Source organism: Nycticebus coucang, chromosome 6 (genome assembly GCF_027406575.1).
Source record: "Nycticebus coucang isolate mNycCou1 chromosome 6, mNycCou1.pri, whole genome shotgun sequence".
NCBI lineage: Eukaryota > Metazoa > Chordata > Mammalia > Primates > Lorisidae > Nycticebus > Nycticebus coucang.
In genome coordinates, this window is record NC_069785.1 from 67,316,266 (window position 1) to 67,335,891 (window position 19,626).

General features: G+C 51.2%; 1 protein-coding gene across 2 annotated transcripts in view; it reads right to left on the reverse strand.

The window, feature by feature from the left end:
• Positions 1–14,823, reverse strand: part of RBPMS2 (RNA binding protein, mRNA processing factor 2) — a 38,837-nt gene extending 24,014 nt beyond the window's left edge. For both annotated transcript variants that reach the window (XM_053593234.1, XM_053593235.1), the window contains exon 1: positions 14,435–14,823. In XM_053593234.1, coding sequence (XP_053449209.1) covers positions 14,435–14,521 — 87 coding nt within the window. In that variant the 5' untranslated portion in view covers positions 14,522–14,823. The remainder of the gene's footprint in view (positions 1–14,434) is intronic.
• Between the last annotated feature and the right edge of the window lie 4,803 nt (positions 14,824–19,626).

The following is a 19,626-nucleotide window of genomic DNA, read 5'->3' on the forward strand; positions in this document are numbered from 1 at the left end:
CTACTTGGCATTAAACACTTAATTTCTCAAACATCTCTAAGAGGACAGGCTCAGTAAGTGCTGGCTTCTATTAGAGATGGAAAAGGTAAATACTGCTTTCCAAACCAATGGTATGCCCGGGCATATTAAATCCTCTAATCCTTTAACTCTAAAGGACTATATAGGCCTCTTCAAACCTGAGCCTTAGAATCACCAAGACAGGACCCTGGACTCCAGACACCACCAGCCAGAGGACAAACTCTTCTCCACCAAGGATCCCGAGGCAGGAAACTGTCAGGGTCACTCCTCACTCTTTCCCATCCGCAGACAACAGTCTCCCCTCATGGCAGACCGGCCTTTGGTAAATCCCTGCCTCGCAGAGATTGAGGCTTGGGGAGAAGATACTCCCAGGACAATTTATTTGGGACAATAGAAACATACTACACGAGAGAAAATGATGTTTGAAAACTGATTTCTTCGCAGCAATCCTTTAGCATCTCTATAAGTTAGGACTCTATCTGGAAAGGAAGAACTGTTTCAAGCGTCCACTCCATCAAAATGTTCAAGACCCTGCTTACGGGCGGCCCCTGTGGCTCAAGGAGTAGGGCGCCAGTCCCATATGCCAGAGGTGGCAGGTTCAAACCTAGCCCCAGCCAAAAAAAAGACAAAAAAGACCCTGCTTACTCACTGCAAGTGCTCCTGGTGTCATCTGGATGGAAAACACTACTTCGGGAAGGGGGTGGAGAGAGGAGGGAAATCCAAAAAGGGAAAAACAAGCCTCTTATAAACCCCTCCCACATCCTTCCCCAACTCCCAGCCCTCAGCAGCAACCCAAATACAGAATATTTGAGCTGAAGAGAAACCTTATTTTTAGATGAGGAAACCAGGGCACAGGGGTCCAGTGAGTTGCTCACAGTCACTGAGCAAGTCAGAAGCAGTCCCCGTGTCCCCCGATACCCAGCTCATGAGTCCATCTCTTTTGCAGACCTCAATCTCACATCACCCCACTCAAACCCAGTGGGGTCAGCCTGAGGTACCCAGGAACAAGTGGCCTTTAGCTCTTTTTTTTTTTTTTTTTTGAGACAAGGTCTGACTTTGTTGCCTTGGTTAGAGTGTCATGGCACTACATCTCACAGTAACCTCAAACTCTTGGGCTCAAGTGATCCCCTTGCCACAGCCTCCTGAGTAGCTGGGACTATAGGTACCCGCTACAATGCCCAGCTATTTTAGAGATGGGGTCCTGTTCTTGCTCAGGCTGGTCTTGAACTCCTAAGCTCAAGCAATCCACCTGCTTCAGCCTCCCGGAGTTCTAAGATTACAGGTGTGAGCCAGCCTTTAGCTCTTGGGAGAAGACAGCAGACACAGAATTTTCCAAAAGGTAGAGGTGGGTGTGGGGGCAATCCTATTCCATGATGCTATGATGAGTCTCAGAGAGCTAAAGGGAAAGCAGACAGACCACCAACGCCCAATGGCTGAGCAGCTCTGTGCCCACTGACTGTGAGGAGATAGGGCCGTGGGGCAGCTGGAACAGCCCAGGCCATCTTCACCGGCCTAGACCTCGGGGGGGTTATGAGCTATAGCCTATGTATATAAAGTTTATGGCTTTCCTGTTACAAAGACACTCACCATGTATTTTTAAAATTTGTGCCAGTCATCATCATACCCAAATTTGAGCTGGCTCCCCTAAGAGAAAGAGACCCCACTGAGAACCAAGACATTCAGAAAACACCTGCTGACCAGACTTAAAAACGAAAAGAAAAAGAGCCTTAAAAGAATGGTTAGCGGGCGGCACCTGTGGCTCAGTGGGTAGGGCGCTGGTCCCATATGCCGGAGGTGGCGGGTTCAAACCCAGCCCCGGCCAAAAAAAAAAAAGAATGGTTAGGAAGCCTGGACTGAAATCCCAGCCCTATCAGGCGGCGCCTGTGGCTCAGTGAGTAGGGTGCCGGCCCTATATACCGAGGGTGGTGGGTTCAAACCCAGCCCTGGCCAAATTGCAACCAAAAAATAGCCGGGCGTTGTGGCAGGCACCTGTAGTCCCAGCTACTTGGGAGGCCGAGGCAAGAGAATCGCCTAAAACCCAGGAGTTGGGGGTTGCTGTGAGCTGTGATGCCATAGCACTCTACCGAGGGTGATAAAGTGAAACTCTGTCTCTAAAAAAAAAAAGAAAGAAAGAAATCCCAGCCCTATCACCAGCCATGGTAGGTGGCTTCCTGGCCTTCCCTCCTCAGGCTCAGCTATAAAGAGGAGGGTGGATTAGCTTCAGTTTCCTCCATATTCCAGCATTCCGGGACGCCAGACTTTATAGGAACTGGGAGATGGTGACCGAGTCTCAGGATAAGACTAAGGCACTGTGCTCCATCTGTTCAGAGCATTGGTGCTTCCTTGTGCCCACAAGAAGGCAAAGAAGTGGTGAAGAAGGGGACAGAAGAGAGGGAGACAGGAGGTCAGAAGCCAGCTCCTGGGGCCCCAGGCATAGCTGGGCCTGGGAATTTGACGGGGGTCTTGGCTGGGCCAATGCTGGGGTTACCAAGCAGAAACCTCAAGGCAGTCACACTCTCAGTGCGGTCTCGGTTGCCAGGGTTTTCTCCTTGTGTGTATTTGTGGACGCGTGTTTGTTGGGGTTCTGCCTGGGTCCTGTGTTTAGGCTTGGCACCAGCGGGTTACTCTCACCCCTCCCAGAGAAGGCCCTTTGAATGGGGCCACTTGACGCGAGGTGGATGGAATGTGGCGACATGGCCCATAGACCCGGGACTTATAAGGCACTGAACAAGGACACAAGGAATGAGAGCAAGCAGCATGCAACCAGACAGGGGATGTGAATCTAGACGCACACAAGCAGAGCCCCAGGCGCTCTCGGGAGGCCTCTGGTGCTTCCAGCAAGGGGCTCTGGGGCTGCTCAGCTACCCAGGCTAGGACACGGCCCAGATCCCCTTCCAGGCAGCTTCTACCTAACAGACACCTGATCCCAGAGCTTACCAATGTCATCAAAGCCTGACCAGGTGTGGTGAAGTCCAAGGCTCAGGGTAGATCCTAGTGTTCTTCCTGCTCCTGCTAACTCCAGCCCCAAATCATATGTTATCAGAGCTTGGTTATAAGACCTGGTTCTGGGCTGCAAATTGACGTTTCATTCCTTTACACAAACCACTGGTTGACAGTCCTTTGTTGTAACAGGTAGAATATTACCTCTCTAACTCCATTTTACAAATGAAGAAGCCAACTCAGGCATCAAATGCCTAGCTGGCTAGTGGCAGAGCTGGGGGTCAAGTTCAAGATGCCCAGGAAGTTTGGGGCTCTTGCCATAGCCTGCAATGTGTCCAAGTTCCAATTACACTTGTGTAGGGGTGGGGGAACCAAGCTGGGGTGATAAGAAATTCCCTAAAGGGAGAGATAGGGCTAAGCATATACAAAGGGCTAAATAAAAAGGTTTCAGACCTCATTCTCCAATCTAACTAAGCCCCAGCAACAGAAAGCTTAATGTCTTGAGAACATACTTGGTCAAAGCCTGCTGTGTGCACTGATCTACATAGGGAACTAGACCGAACAAAGCAAGAACTTGCTGTGTAGACTGGGTGCCTCAGCAGGCTGGCTGAGGTGGGGAAGGGTCTGCTTTCCCTATGGCTCCAGACAGAGCCAGGGGCCAAGATGTGGCCTTCAGAGGCAAGGCTCATTAGGTCTTCCAGCATGGGGGCTTCCCAGGTCCACGCTCCTCCGCCCAAGCCCTTTTGGGGCTATATAGCCTCCTGCATCTATTGGCCTGCTTGTGTGCCTGGCAGGGGGTGCAGCTGCTACCACTGCCACACAACACACCAGAGACGGGACCAGATTCAAGGCACTGGGCTAGGGGACTCCTGCCCCTTCACCACCTCTGGCTCCTAAATCAGTATCTCTGACCCTTACACCACATGAGACTATGCCAACATGAAGCACGGAGCCCACCACACCTGCTCTGTCACTTGACCTGGGTAGATGATGTGTGACAAGACAGGTTATTTCCTAATGTAATGCTCCCATGGGAAGAGAGTTTCTGTCTAGGAGTAAGAACTGCTTCTGAGATCTGGTTTGGATCTCCTGAGTCACAAACACAGTAGTAGCTATATCCTTCCATTCCAAGCTGTGACTGGACATGGCCACAACTGGTAACAGCGACCAGTCCAGGAAAAGCTGGAGGGTACACAGAGCCTTCACAGCAACAGAGGTTCTCAAAATAGTCTCAGGTCCTATTCCAGTATCCCTGATACAAGCACAAGATCAATTTGTGGATGAGGAAGATGGCTAACCATGAAGAGGGGCTAAGGACTCCAGATCTGTATGTGTACTATGGCCTGGTACAGGTCTGGTCCTATCCTTTCTCCCTGCAGATCCTGGGGCAGCCCTGTGGCTTGCGACAGCCAAAAGCCTCTGCTCAGTGTGCCATGAGTGACCTGACTTACGACCAAGGCAAATGGGCCTGGGCAAACGCTCCCACCACACCTAGCCCCTACTATATTCCAGAAGCCTCCAACACTGATGGAGCCACCAGTGGACTCTTTAGGAAGGGAGGACCCCATGATTCTGCCACCTGTCTAGCCTTGGCACATCTCAGTGATAATCATATTTTTTCTATCCAAATGGAAAGGTGGGTGGAAAGTGGGAAGCAGCAGAAAGCAAGACCATGCTGGTCCCTGGGCAGGCAGTGGACAGGGTTCTGGTACATGAAGCCTTGTGAGTTGTCCACAGATCCTACCTAATGGCAGTATGGTTTCTGAAGCTCTGCTCCACTGCCTCGTGCCTTGCCAGGGACATAAGGACCCCTGTAGGGCAGCCATGGTCGGGGGTGACAGAAGAACTGAACAGAACCAGATGTCACTGCTGCCCATAATCAATGCTGGAGTGGAGGCTAAAGGCTACTACTGAGCCATGCCAGGTTCTAGTTCAGCTCTGGGTAACTTTGGAGTAGGAACTCAGCACTCAGGGCAAGTGGGGCCATCTCCTCTACTTCTCAGGACTATCTCAAGATCCCTTGGGATAAACAGGTTGGGAACCAGGGAGCAAAGCAAAGGCTGTGTCTATAGTTCCTAGCTTTCTGTACTTACAGTACTGTCAGCCCCACCCAGGGGAAGAAAGGAAAGCCACCATGTTCAAATAAGGAGTGGGATTTAGAAGCTGATTCTCATGCAAAGTAGCCATGCTGCCCATATTGGGGTAGGAGAGGACAAGGAGACCCATGAGAACGGCCCCCCTAGAATGACAGGCATCACTTTACAGCAAGTACCATTTCTTTAGTTAAAGATGCCCAAAGCAGTGGGCAATGAGGGGATATTTCGTGAAAGCAGTCAGCCCCAGGTATAGGCAACAAGTGGGTATGCCATTTTTATTCCCATGTGATGGCAATCTAAATAGTATCTGGGATGAAATGCTCCCCCTGACACAGGCTGATAGCTCCCATCACCCAGTCTTGGGATTTCTTAGCCCAAAAGAAACTAATATGGATTCAGTCTTAGGGCTCCTACTTGGGATCCTGGCATCACTCAAAGGTCAGCCCTCAAAAACTTTAATTGCAGGCTTGGCGCCTGTAGCTCAGTGGGTAGGGCACCAGCCACATGCACTGGGGCTGGTGGGTTTGAACCCAGTCCAAGCCTGCCAAACAATGACAACTACAAATAAAAAACGGCCAGGTGTTGTGGCGGGCGCCTGTAGTCCCAGCTACTTGGGAGCTGAGGCAAGACAATCACTTTAGCCCAAGAGTCTGAGGTTGCTGTGAGCTGTGATGCCACAGCACTCTACCGAGGGTGACATGAGACTGTCTCCAAAAATAATAGTAATAATAACAACACAAATTTTAATTGCAGATACTTTTTCTGCCCTACCCCCAAGTCTTACAAAAACCTCCCAATATAAAACAGCAGGCATACTGTGTAGTCAAGAGCAAACTCAGGGTTCAAATCCCAACCTCCCCACTTAATAGCTACATGAAAGTTATTTAGCCTCTCTGTGCCTCAGTTTCTTCACTTGCCAAATGGGGACAATAACTAAGTACTTCATAGTGCTATTGTGAAGGATTAAATTAACAGTTAAAATGGCAAAGTGCGGGCGGCGCCTGTGGTTCAAAAGGGTGGGGCGCTGGCCCCATGTGCCGGAGGTGGTGAGTTCAAACCCAGCCCCGGCCAAAAAAAAAAAAAAAATGGCAAAGTGCTTAAACAATGCCCAGTATCAATACTACATACAGTTTCCTATTACTAGTACAGCCTCTTCACTGGATTTTTTGAGCAGTGGGGACACATCCTCAATAACCCCTAGGAGGGAGGGGAACCTGACCTCCTACCAAAATCTACCTGGTCCAAGACCCTAGAAGCACAGAAGCCTCCCTTCCTCATGCTCAAAGCCTGTAGACAGGCTCAGGTGCAGTAGATCTCGCCTATAATCCTAACACTCTGAGAGGCTGAGGCAGGTGGATCGCCTGAGCTTAGGAGTTCAAGACCAGCCAGAGCAAAAGCGAGAACGTCTCTACTAAAAACAGAAAAACTAGCCAGGTGTTGTGGCAGGCACCTGTAGTCCCAGCTACTCGGGAGACTGAGGTAGGAGGATGGCTTGAGCCCAAGAATTTGAGGTTGCTATGAGCTAAGATGATGCCATGACACTCTACCCAGAGACAGAGGAAGACTCTGTCTCAAGAAAAAAAAAAAAAAGCTGGGGAGGTGCCTGTGGCTCAACAGGGTAAGGCGCCAGCCCCATATGCTGGAGGTGGCAGGTTCAAACCCAGCCCCGGCCAAAAGCAGCAAAAAAAAAAAAAAAAAAAAAAAAAAAAAAAAAAAATCACATTAAGAAAAAAAAAAAACGGGCAGCGCCTGTGGCTCAGTGAGTGGGGCGCCGTCCCCATATGCCGAGGGTGGCGGGTTCAAACCCGGCCCCAGCCAAACTGCAATAAAAAAAAAAAAATAGCCGGGTGTTGTGGCGGGCGCCTGTAGTCCCAGCTGCTGGGGAGGCTGAGGCAAGAGAATCGCGTAAGCCCAAGAGTAGAGGTTGCTGTGAGCCGTGTGACGCCACGGCACTCTACCCGAGGGCGGTACAATGAGACTCTGTCTCTACAAAAAAAAAAAAAAAAAAGCCTACTGCCAGAGCACTAAGACGTCCAGATTCTTTTTTTTTTTTTTTTTTTTTTTTTTAACTTTTTTATTTTTATTTTTTTATTTTTGGCCAGGGCTGGGTTTGAACCCGCCACCTCTGGCATATGGGACCAGCGCCCTACCCCTTTGAGCCACAGATGCTGCCCAGACGTCCAGATTCTTTAAAAAAAAAAAAACTGGGCGGTGCCTATGGCTCAAAGGAGTAGGGCACCGGCCACATATACTGGAGATGGTGGGTTCAAACCTGACTCCAGCCAAAAACTGCAAAAAAAAAAAAAAAAAAGTATTATTTTGTGACAGAGTCTCACTTTTGTCACCCCGGGTTGAGTGCCTTGGCATCATAGCTCATAGCAACCTCACTCTTGGGCTTAAGTGATCCTCTTCCTTCAGCCTCTGAGTAGCTGGGACTTCAGGCATTCACCACCATGCCTGGCTATTCTCAGACAGAGTCTCTTTCAACCTCAGGCTGGTCTCAAACTCCTGAGCTCAAGCAATCCACCTGCCTTGGCCTCCCAGAGCATTAGGATTACAGGTGTGAGCTACCACACTTGGGTCTTTCAAACTTTTTTTAACTGAGACAGAGTCTCATTTTGTCACCCTCGGTAGGAAGCTCAAACTCTTGGGCTCAAGAGATCCTCTTGTCTCAGCCTCCCGAGTAGCTGGGACTTTAGGTGCCTGCCACAATGCCTGTCTATTATTATTTTGTTGTTGCTGTTTAGTAGGGCCTAGTCGGGTTCAAAGTCACCACCACATGGCATGTGGCCAGCACCCTAACCATTGAGTTACAGGAGTCCTCAAATGTTTTGATGTCAAATAAAAGAAAAAGGGAGGTGCCAAAGCCACACATTGGACCCCAGAATTCCCTTACACTCAGAGTGCCTATTCTGGCCTTTTCTACCTCCTCATCTCAGGAATAGCTGACTGTAACCTTTTTTTTTTTTTTTTTTTTTGGCCGGGGCTGGGTTTGAACCCGCCACCTCCGGCATATGGGACCGGCGCCCTACCCGCTGAGCCACAGGCGGCGCCCAACTGTAACCTCTTAATGGTATCAGGGACCTGGCTGTGTCCTGACATCCCTCTGAGTACACACGATGGACCCTGGTACCAGATCTGCAAGGAGCCACCTTATTCTAGCCCATTGGGGTGGGGTGGGAGGGGGGTGAGAGGCCAAACCCTTCAGGTCAAACTGTAGCCCCCTAAGCAGCCATAACCCCACAGGCTGACAAAACTTTAACTTTAGAAAATTATGGCCCCAGGCGGTGCTGGTGGCTCAGCGAGTAGGGCCCTGGCCTCATATACCGAGGGTGGAGGGTTCGAACCCAGCTGAGGCCAAACTGCAACAAAAAAATAGCCGGACATTGTGGCGGGCACCTGTAGTCCCAGCTACACGGGAGGCTGAGGCAAAAGAAATCGCCCAACCCCAAGAGCTGGAGGTTGCTGTGAGTTGTGACACCATAGCACTCTACCAAGGGCAACAAAGTGTGACTCTGTCCCTAAAAAAAAAAAAAAAAAAGAGGGGCGGCGCCTGTGGCTCAAAGGGATAGGGCGCCAGTCCCATATGCTGGAGGTGGTGGGTTCAAACCCAGCCTCGGCCAAAAACCACACACACAAAAAAAAAAAAGAAAATTATGGCCCGGGCGGCACCTGTGGCTCAATGAGTAGGGCGCCGGCCCCATATACCAAGGGTGGCAGTTCAAACCCAGCCCTGGCCAAACTGCAATAAAAAAAAAAATAGCTGGGCGTTGTGGCAGGCACCTGTAGTCCCAGCTACTCAGGAGGCTGAGGCAAGAGAATTGCCTAAGCCCAGGAGTTGGAGGTTGCTGTGAGCTGTGTGACGCCACGGCACTCTACTGAGAGTGATAAAGTGAGACTCTGTCTCTACAAAAAAAAAAAAAGAAAGAAAGAAAATTATGGCCCCAAGGCAATAATCCACCCTTCTCTTCCCAGAGATATCCCCCAGTCAAAAAATTACTGTAACTAAATGCAGCTCAGTGCACTTCCAGTGTGTACTGCTGGAGCAGGGTGCTAAGGTAAGCTCCTTGGCTGGACCAAAAAAAACAGATTACTGTAACAGGCTGGGTATGGTGGCTCAGGCCTATAATCCCAACACTCTGGAAGACTGAGGAAAGATGATCGCTTGAAGTCAGGAGTTTGAGAACAACCTGAGCAACACAGTGAGACTTCATCTCTATAAAAATCAGAAAAAATAGCTGGGCATGGTGCACAGGCCTGTAGTCCCGGGTTTTGGAAGGCTGAACTAGAGGATTGCTTGAGCCCAAGAGTTAGAGACTGTAGTGAGATATGACTGAGTCACTGCATTCTACCTGGGCAAGACCATGTGCAAGACCATGTGGTGGGGAGGTACCGTAACTTAATTTCCAAACTTATCAAATTGTATACATTAAACATGTGCAGCTTTATGTATGTCAATCATACCTCAAAAAAGTGGCTTCAAAAATATCACTGTAACTTAGTATTATACAGTCATTCCCTGGTATCATCTCATGGGGACTGGTTCCAGGATTCCCAGATACCAAAATACACAGATGCTTAAGTCCCTAATATAAAATGGCACAGTATTTGCAAACAACTTATACATATCATCCCAGAAAGTTCAAATCCTCTCTAGGTCACCTATAATACCAAATACAATAGAAGTACTATGTAAATATTTATACTATGCTTTTTAATAGATTTTTTTTTTTTGAGACTGCGTCTCACTTTGCTGTCCTCAGAGTGCCATGGCATCACAGTTGACAGAAATCTCAAACTCTTAGGCTCAAGCAATTCTTTTGCTTCAGTCTCCCAAGTAGCTGGGACTACAGGCGCCTGCCACAACGCCCGGCTATTTTTTGTTGCAGTTTGGCCAGAGCTGGGTTTGAACCCACCACCCTCAGTGTATGGGGCCAGAGCCCTACTCACTGAGCCACAGGCGCCGCCCTAAATAGATCTTTTTCTAATTTTTTATTTTTTTTGTTTATATATTTATTTTTGAGAGAGTCTTACTTTGTCATCCTTGGTAGACTGCTGTGGTGTCACAGCTCATAGCAACGTCAAATTCTTGGGCTCAAGTGATTCTCTTGCCTCAGCCTCCTTAGTAGGCACCTGCCACACACACGGGTATTTTCTTTTCTTTCTTTTTTTTTGTAGAGACAGAGTCTCACTGTACCATCCTCCAGTAGAGTGCCATGACGTCACACGACTCACAGCAACCTCTAACTCTTGGGCTTATGCGATTCTCTTGCCTCAGCCTCCCGAGCAGCTGGGACTACAGGCGCCCGCCACAACGCCCGGCTATTTTTTTGTTGCAGTTTGGCCGGGGCTGGGTTTGAACCCGCCACCCTCAGCATATGGGGCCGGCGCTCTACTCAATGAGCCACAGGCGCTGCCCTCTTTTCCTTTTAGAGACAGGGTATCTAGCTGGGCATTGTGGTGGGTACCTGTAGTCCCAGCTACTTGGGAGGCTGAGGAAAGAATCGTTTAAGCCCAAGACTTAGAGGTTGCTGTGAGCTGTGACACCACAGCACTCTACTGAGAGTGACAAAGTGAGACTGTCTCAAAAAAAAAAAAAAAAAAAGGCTGGCTCAGTGTCTGTAGCTCAAGCAGCTAAGGCGCCAGCCACATACACCACAGCTGGTGGGTTCAAATCCAGCCTGGGGCCCACTAAACAACAATGACAACTAGAACCAAAAAATAGCCAGGCGTTGTGGTGGGCACCTGTAGTCCCAGCTACATGGTGGGCTGAGGCAAGGGAATCGCTTAAGCCCAAGAGTTGGAGCTTGCTGTGAGCTGTGATGCCACAGCACTTCACCCAGGACAACAGCTTGAGACTGTCTCAAAAAAAAAAAAAAAAAAAAAAAAAAAACAGCTGGGCGCAGTAGCTTGCGCCTGTAATCCTAGCACTATGGGAGGCCGAGGTGAATGGATTGCTTGAGCTCAGGAGTTGGAGACCAGCCTGAGCAAAAGCTAGACTCTGGCTCTACTAAAAAAAAAAAAAAAAAGAAAAGAAAAGAAAAGAAAAACTGAGGCAAGAGGAATGTTTGAGTCCAAGAGTTGGAGGTTGCTGTGAGCTATGACACCATATCACTCTACCCAGGGCAACAGCTTGAGACTGTCAAAAAAAAAAAAAAGCATATTATGTGGATAAAACCCATGAGTTAAGGCAGGGAGAGTCAAGGCTATACAGATAAAATAGTTTAAAACAAGCAACCTCACCGATAACCCCCAGAATCACAAAAATACACACCCTCTCCTGCAAACTAACACCTTTAGCAATTGAGGGTTTTTTTTTTTTTTTTTGTAGAGACAGAGTCTCACTTTACCACCCTTGGTAGAGTGCCATGATGTCACAGGACTCACAGCAACCTCCAGCTCTTGGGCTTTTGCGATTCTCCTGCCCCAGCCTCCTGAGCAGCTGGGACTACAGGCGCCCGCCACAACGCCCGGCTATTTTTTGGTTGCAGTTTAGCCGGGGCTGGGTTTGAACCCACCACCGTCAGTATATGGGGCCGGCACCCTACTCACTGAGCCACAGGCGCCACCTGTTTTTTTTTTTAAAGACAGAGTCCTCACTTTATTGCCCTCAGTAGAGTGCCCTGTCATAGGGTTTGAACTCTCCACCCTCAGTATATAGGGCCAGTGCCCTACTGGCTGAGCCACAGGTGCCGGCTTTTTTTCTCTTTTTTTCTTTCTTTTTTTTTTGAGACAGAGCCTCAAGCTGTCACCCTGGGTAAAGTATCTTGGCATCACAGCTCACAGCAACCTCCAACTCCTGGGCTCAAGTGATTCTCTTGCCTCAAGCCTCAAGTAGCTGGGACTACAGGCACTCGCCAGAACACCTGGCTATTTTTTGGTTGTAGTTGTCATTGTTGTTTGGCGGGTCCGGGCTGGATTCAAACCCGCCAGCTCTGGTGTATGTGGCTGGCACTTTAGCACTCGAGCTACAGGCGCCAAGCCAGCAATTGAGTTCTTATGTTGGATAGCAGAGTTCCCTGGTTTTCTAGGCTCTAGCTAATTTCCAATAGTCCAAAGAGTTAGCAATAGATTGAACAGCCTAAGTTATCAATGGAAGCGAACCACCACTATCGTGGGACAGCGCCTGTGGCTCAGTGGGTAGGGCGCCGGCCCCATATGCCGAGGGTGGCGGGTTCAAACCCAGCTCCGGCCAAACTGCAACAAAAAAAAAAAAATAGCCGGGCGTTGTGGTGGGCGCCTGTAGTCCCAGCTGCTTGGGAGGCTGAGGCAAGAGAATCGCGTAAGCCCAAGAGTTAGAGGTTGCTGTGAGCCGTGTGACGCCACGGCACTCTACCCAAGGGCAGTATAGTGAGACTCTGTCTCTACAAAAAAAAAAAAAAATTAAATTAAAATGACAATGACAACTACAACAAAAAAATAGCTGGGTGGGCGCCTGTAGTTCCAGCTACTTGGGAAGCTGAGGCAAGAGAATCACTTAAGCCCAAGAGTTTGAGCTTACTGAGAGCTGCGATACCACAGCACTACCCAGGGCAACATAGTAGACTGTCTGGAAAAAAAAAAAAAAAAAGCCGGGTATTGGTGGCGGGTGCTTGTAGTCCCAGCTACTTGGGAGGCTGAGGCAAGAAGATTTCTTGGGCCCAAAAGCTTAAAGTTGCTGTGAGTTACAATGCCATGGTACTCTACTCATGGTGACAAAGTGAGACACTGTCTCAAAAAGAAGGACAGAAGGGCCAAAACCTCAAATACTTTTTTCAAGACCAGCCTGGGCACATGCTTCATCTTTCTTACCTGACAGCATTGGGTCTAGGGTCAGCCCAGCTCCAGACTCTCAAGCATTGTGAAGTCAACCCTCTAGCAGATAGATGTGGGGTTCTGGGTCCTCACCCAATTTCAACCCACAGATAGCCAAGCAGAGACCCCACACACTAGCAACCCTGTCACTCTCCCACAACTGACCGGAGATTCTGAACAACCATGTAGAGCCAGGATGGGGTTAAGGTCCCCAAAGGCCTGTCATCAAGGTCCAAGAAGAACAAGGCTTTCGGGAGCCAAAACAACCCCACCACACTCAAGTGACTTGAGGACAGATGTAGAGCCCTCCCTTGCAACCCCTCAAAGTGAGAGTTGTATATTCTTCCCTTCCCCCCAAAAGCAGAGATCCAGACCTAGATTCTCAAGATGTCATGCCATTGGTAGACTACCAGCAGCAAGCAGGCCTCTACACTGCTAGGAGTGGGAGCGGGCAATGCTGAGCCCAGCCCAGCCCAGCCCAGCCCTGCCATTCTGCACCAATACACCGCACAAGGGAGGGAGCAATACCAGCCCCCACCAGGGACTCTGCGGTTACTCTCCTAGACCAAGGGGAAGGGCTCTCAGGGTGGATAACCAGCCCTTGGTTTCCTGGGCAAGAGCAGGACAGGATAGGAAGGGTCTCTCTGCCCTGGAGTGACACAGCAGAGGCCAGAGTCCCCGCAAAGCTGTCCTTTTCGCATCAGTTCTTGTCTTTGTCAGCTTATCTCCTAGTCCTTATTTGCTGATAGCTTTAAGGCTTTTATCCACCACCCCATCCCGCACATCAGTCCTTCACACCATCCCATTAACCCTCCAGCTGCTGGTGATTCCACGAAGCCCACTTCACACTCCCTCCCTTTAGCATATAGTCGATGGACGAGACGATGTCTACTCTCCTTGTAGGATCCCACCCAGGCCAGCTATGGGGTCCTGGCTTGCCTGCTAGGGCAAAATCGGAGGAGGAATGAGCGTCTTTAGTCATCTCCTTCCCAAGTCTAATTAAATTGCTGGCTCACCTCTGCCAAAGCCCAAAGCTCACCTCTGGGACGGTGGGAAAGCCCCCCGCCCCTACGACTCCAGCTCCAGTTAACTAAGGTGTCGGGCGGCCGGCTGGCCCAGGCCTCCAAGGTCACCGGGAGGGGTCAGGGTGGAAAGGGCAAGGGAGTGAGGGTGCCGCCCGCAGGCCCGGCCAGCTCCGTCCAGCCGAGGCGGGGTCCCGGCCACGCGGGAGGTGCGCCTCGGAGGAGGGCAACAAGGCAGGTCCGGGATGGGGAGCGAGCGACCGGCGGCTACAGGAGTAGGACAGATGCGGCGTTGCTCGCCCGCTGCCGGACGCCCGGACGACGGCCAGCGAGCCCCGCGCCCGGGAAGGCGGGGAGACAATGCCCGCCCTGCGGGGCAGTTCAGGCCGCACGCCCCCGCCTGCCGGGCACGGGCTGCTCCTCGCTGGGCTACGGGCAGCGGCAGGAAGGCGCCAGGAGCGACGGCCAGACCGACCCCGAGCGGCGCGGGAGGCCTCGCTCGCCTTCTCTCGCGCCCACCTCCGCGTGCACTTCACCCGACAAGTCCGGGGGCCACAAACCCACCTCCTCCTCCAGGGTGCCGCCGGAGCCCGCGCCAGTGCCCGTGCCCGTGCTGGTGCTGTGCTCGCCGTCCGGCTTCAGGTTGCTCATGGTGCGGGGGGAGGGGGTGGCAGGGGAAGGCAACGCGGAGGGCGAGCGCGGCGCCGGCCCCGGCGGGGAGGTGGGAAGGGGCGCGGTGAGCGGTGCGCTCCGGGGGTGCGGGGCGGGGTGGCGGTGGGGGCCCACGGGGCGGTGAGGGGGCAGCCGCCGCTTCGGGCTGGGGTCACATCAAGTTTGGCGAGTGCAGGAGGCGGGGAGGGGGTGCGGCAGGGGAGGCACTAGGAACCGGAGCCGAGCTGGAGTGGCCGCCACCTCCGCCTTTTCACTGCGACCGGCTAGTACGCCCGCGGCGGCGGCGGGGGGCGGGCGCCAGGGGAGGGGGCGGGCGCCGGAACCGGCCTCAGCTGGGGCCCGGCCGGCCCCCTCCCCCGCCCTCCGCGCGGTCTCCGGGGGAACGCGCAGCCAATCCCCGCCGCCCACTGCGGGCTCGCCTCGGCCCGGGCCGCGGCGCGCCGGCCTCCGGCTGGGCCTTTCCCTTCTCCCTTTGGTCTGCTCTCTCCCTTTCTCTTCTCCCACTCCCTTCTCTGCGACAAGTTTTTAAACTTTGATGAACTCGCCCAGCGAACTTTCTTAAAGGGGCCGCGCGCTGCGCGCAGTCCCAGCCCGCGGCGGGAGGTGGAGCCGGCTGCTCCGCACCGCGCTGCCCCTACCCTCGGCATCCCCTGCCCAGTGCCCCACGCGAGGAGCGCCTGCAGCGGGACTCCCTGGTCTTCGGCTCCCCTGTATCCTGATCTAGGGCTTTGGGATGTCCTGTGTGTTCTTTTCACCCCAAAATTCAGTCGCCCCAGTGCCTGTCTGCGCCCTCCCCCGCTCCCGCGCCGCCGGCTCGGAGCCGGGTTCTCCCGCCGATGGCGGGCGGGTGGGGGGCGGGGGGTTGGGCTGACACCTGGCTTTGGCCCCGGCTCCGCGCTGTTTTGCTGAGTGACCTTGAGGAAATCACTTCCCATCTCTGGCTTCAGACTCCAGCCCAGAGGGTGGGACTTAGGAACGCAAACTCCCTTCCCGCTCCCAGTCGCGGAATAGGATTCAGGGCGGGACCCTAATAGTTGTTAGTCCGGAGAAAGAGTGCTTGGAATGACCATTGCCCCTGCCTACAGCGCGGCTTTCGGGTCTTCTCATTTTTCTCCCAACCTAAAACCCCTCACACCTTTTCCCTACCTCCAATTCCGAGCTCCAGGGCTGGAGAAGGGGAGCAGCCTCGAAGGTGGGGCGGGGTCGTCTGGACTCCCACTGGGGCGGGTCTTTAGGGCGCGGCTGCCGGGTTGGTTTTCTTGTGTTTGAATACCTGCGCCGACCAGGACTATCCCCTGCCGCCACCTTGTAAAAATCCGCACGCACCTCGGGTTATACTGGAAGCGCCGCAGCCCTGCAGAACCGCCTGACCATTGGGTCCCTCCCCGGCGCCCCCACCCCAAGCTCGTACTGCACCTTAGGGATCCTAGCCAGAAGGTGCCATCCGGCCGTGAGAAACCACTGCCGAGAAGTGAGGAAGCTCCCGCGGCGCCTGGGCCGAGGTCAGGCATCACCAAGGGTGATCTACCGCCAGGCGCCCTGCACCTGGGTTTTAAGCTGGGCGCGAAGGTCTGCGTCGGTGAACCTGGAAAAGCTGGAATTGCAGTCACCCCCCCAGTTAGGATCCCAGACATTGGACTAATGGCTCAGAACCGCAGTATGCCAACCTGCTAAATAGGGCTAGTATCACCATACAGGAGTACTGTGGCTTAGACTCCCCAATAAATTATAATTTCCATCCTAACCTGCCATCTCATATAAGTAAATTGAGGCCAGAAGATGGGCAATATCTTTCCCCATGACCCAGTCATTCTTTTAGTAAATAATATTTGAGCTGGTGAACCACATTCTGCGGGTGGTAAGGCCAGAAGCACCCTGGTTTCCCACCACCTCCATTGCTAACACGTGGCTGCGGCCCGCGTATAAGGAAACTGGGTCCTATAGAAATCAGGCCTTCACTTAGAATTCTCAAGGTACTTTCAGCCTTTGGCACATTCAGGTGGAAACACACTTGTGAATCCTCAGGTACTCCAGGATCCTTCACAGGCCTCAGTCCAAAACCACACCACCATTCCCTTCTCTAGAGTAGATCTTCCCTCTGGTTTGTCTCCTTCCAGCTTCGGTAGGAATAGTCTTCCTCCTTCCAACCCCTATCTTCCCCTCCCCCTCCATGCCAATGCAAATCTTCCCTTTCCTTAGGATCCTGCGTCAGCCCTGCTCCTTCCAGGAGGAGGAGCCTGGACAGTTTTCTAAACTCTGGTAGCCCCTATACTACATGAGTTTTTCAAAGAGGAAGGGGCTTTTATCTTGTAGTTATGGTCTCCATTTATAGATGGGGAAGCTGAGATCCAAAGAAGTGATGAATGACCCAGTGGCCAAAACTGATCCCATCTCTGTACTTTGCATGAGAGGAAGCTGATGGTTCTTTAAAAAAAAATGTTCATGGGTGGCGCCTGTGGCTCAAAGGAGTAGGGCGTCAGCCCCATGTATCAGAGGTGGTGGGTTCAAACCCGACCCTGTCCAAAAACTGCAAAAAAAAAAAAAAAAAAAACAATGTTTATTGCTTTTCTGATGATTTTAGTATTGTTGAATAACTGAAAGCTATAAACTTGTTTAGGAAATAACTGGTCGATTCAGTGTCTGTAGCACAGTGGTCAGGGCTCCAGCCACATACACTGAGGGTGGTGGGTTTGAACTGACCGGGGCCAGCTAAACAACAATGACAATTTCAACAACAAAAATAGCCAGGCACTGTGGTGGGCACCTGTAGTCCCAGGTACTTGGGAGGCGAGGCAAGGGAACTGCTTCAGCCCAGGAGCTGGAGGTTGCTGTAAGTTGTGATGCCACGGCACTCTACCAAGGGTAATATAGTGAGAGTCTGTCTAAAAAAAAAAAAAAAGAGATACAGCTGGTCCTGGTCATGGTGGTGTATGCCTGTAGGCCCAGCTACTCAGAAGGCTGAGGCAGGAGATCACTTGAGTGAGTCCAGGAGTTTGAGGTTGTAGTGAACTTTGATCATGCCACCACATTCTAGCCCTAGTGAAAGAGCAAGACGTTCTCTAAATTAATTAATTAATTAATTTTAGAAGTAGGCTGGGCACAGTGGCTCACACCTGTAATCTAGCACTCTGGGAGGCCCAGGCGGTGGATCACTTGAGCTCATGAGTTCCAGACCAGCATGAGCAAGGGCGAGATTCCGCCTCTACTAAAAATAGAAAAATTAGCCAGGTATTGTGTTTAGGTGCCTGTGATCCCAAATACTCAAGAGGCTAAGGCAAGAGGATCATCTGAACCCAAGAGTTTGAGGTTGCTGTAAACTATAATGACACCAGAACATTTATCCAGGGCAGCAGAATGAGACTCTGTCAAAAAAAAAAAGACCAGCTTGAGCAAGACTGATTCTAGTAAAAATACAAAATTAGCTGGACATTGTGTTTGGTGCCGGTAGTCCAAGCTACTGGGGAGGCTGAGGTAGGAGGATAACTTGAGCCCAGGACTTTGAAGTTGCTGTGAGCTAGGCTGACACCATGGCACTCTACCCTAGCAATAAAGTGAGACACTGTCTCAAAAAATAAATGAAATAACTAAAGAAATAAATAAACAAACCTATCTTAGAAGAAAGGATAGGCTTGTCTCTTATGAGCATTTCTTTTTGAATTCTTGAGTCATAGGACTTAACCTCTGTTAGATCACCATTGTTTGTTTAACTTATTTCTTATTAGACATTTGCATTATTTCCAGTTTGTTTTTCTTATTTTTTGCTTTCAGAAAAGCAATACTTTATATGGGATTCTTTTTTTTTTTTGAGACAGTCTCAAGCTGTCACCCTGGGTAGAGTACTGTGGCGTTACAGCTCACAGCAACTTCAAACTCTTGGGCTTAAGCGATTCTCTTGCCTCAGCCTCCCAAGTAGCTGAGACTACAAGTGCCTGCCACAACACATGGCTATTTTTGTTGTTGTTGTTGCAGTTGTCATGTTGTTTTAGCTGGCCCAGGCCAGGTTCAAACCCACCAGCCTCCGTGTATGTGGCCAGCACCCTACCCACTGAGCTACGGGTGCTGCCCCCTATATAGGGATTCTTTTATTTATTTATTTATTTTTTTGAGACAGAGTCTCAAGCTGTTGCCCTGGGTAGAGTGCAGTGGCGTCACAGCTCACAGCAACCTCAAACTCTTGGGCTTAAGCGATTCTCTTGCCTCAGCCTCCCAAGTAGCTGGGACTACAGGTGCCCGCTACAATACCCAACTACTTTTTGGTTGTAATTGTCATTGTTTGGCAGGCCTGGGCTGGATTCGAATCTGTCAGTTCTGGTGTATGTGGCTGGCACCCTAGCCGCTGAGCTACAGGCACCGAGCCAATATGCGGATTCTTTTTTTGCAGTTTTTACCAGGCCAGGCTTGAACGCTCCACCCCTGGTATATGGGGCCAGCACCCTACTCCATGAGCCACAGGCGCTGCCCCTAATATGGGGAATTTTTTTTTTTTTTTTTTTAAGACAGAGCCTCAAGCTACCACCCTGGGTAGAGTGCTGTCCCGTCACAGCTCACAGCAACGTCAAACTCCTGGGCTTAAGTGATTCTCTTGCCTCAGCCTCCCCAGTAGCTGGGACTATAGGCGCCTGCCACAACACCCAGCTATTTTTTGGTTGCAGCCGTCATTGTTGTTTGGCGGGCCTGGGCTGAATTCAAATCTGCCAGCTCTGGTGTAATGTGGTTGGGGCTTTAGCCACTTGAACTACAGGTGCCACCTAATATGGGGATTCTTAATGCCTCAGAAAGCTTCCTGTATGTGTAACCAGGCCTTAAGTACTTTGGAGGCAACAACCATCTTATTATCCCTTCCTGTGACCCCATGGTTCCTGGAGTGGCAGAATCTTCAACCCCAAAGGGATTTGGAAATCACTTTTGTGAGTACCCATTGATGCTGAGCCAGAGCTTGATACAAAGGAAGCTGGAGAAAGGATTTTGGGGTGTACAACTCCGGTAGGCAGCTAAAGCATAGGAACTTTTATCTCTGTCTTTCCCAATTATGACCTGGTAGCCTCTTCGGTGCTCTTCCTCTCCCTTCCCCAGTGCCAAGCTCC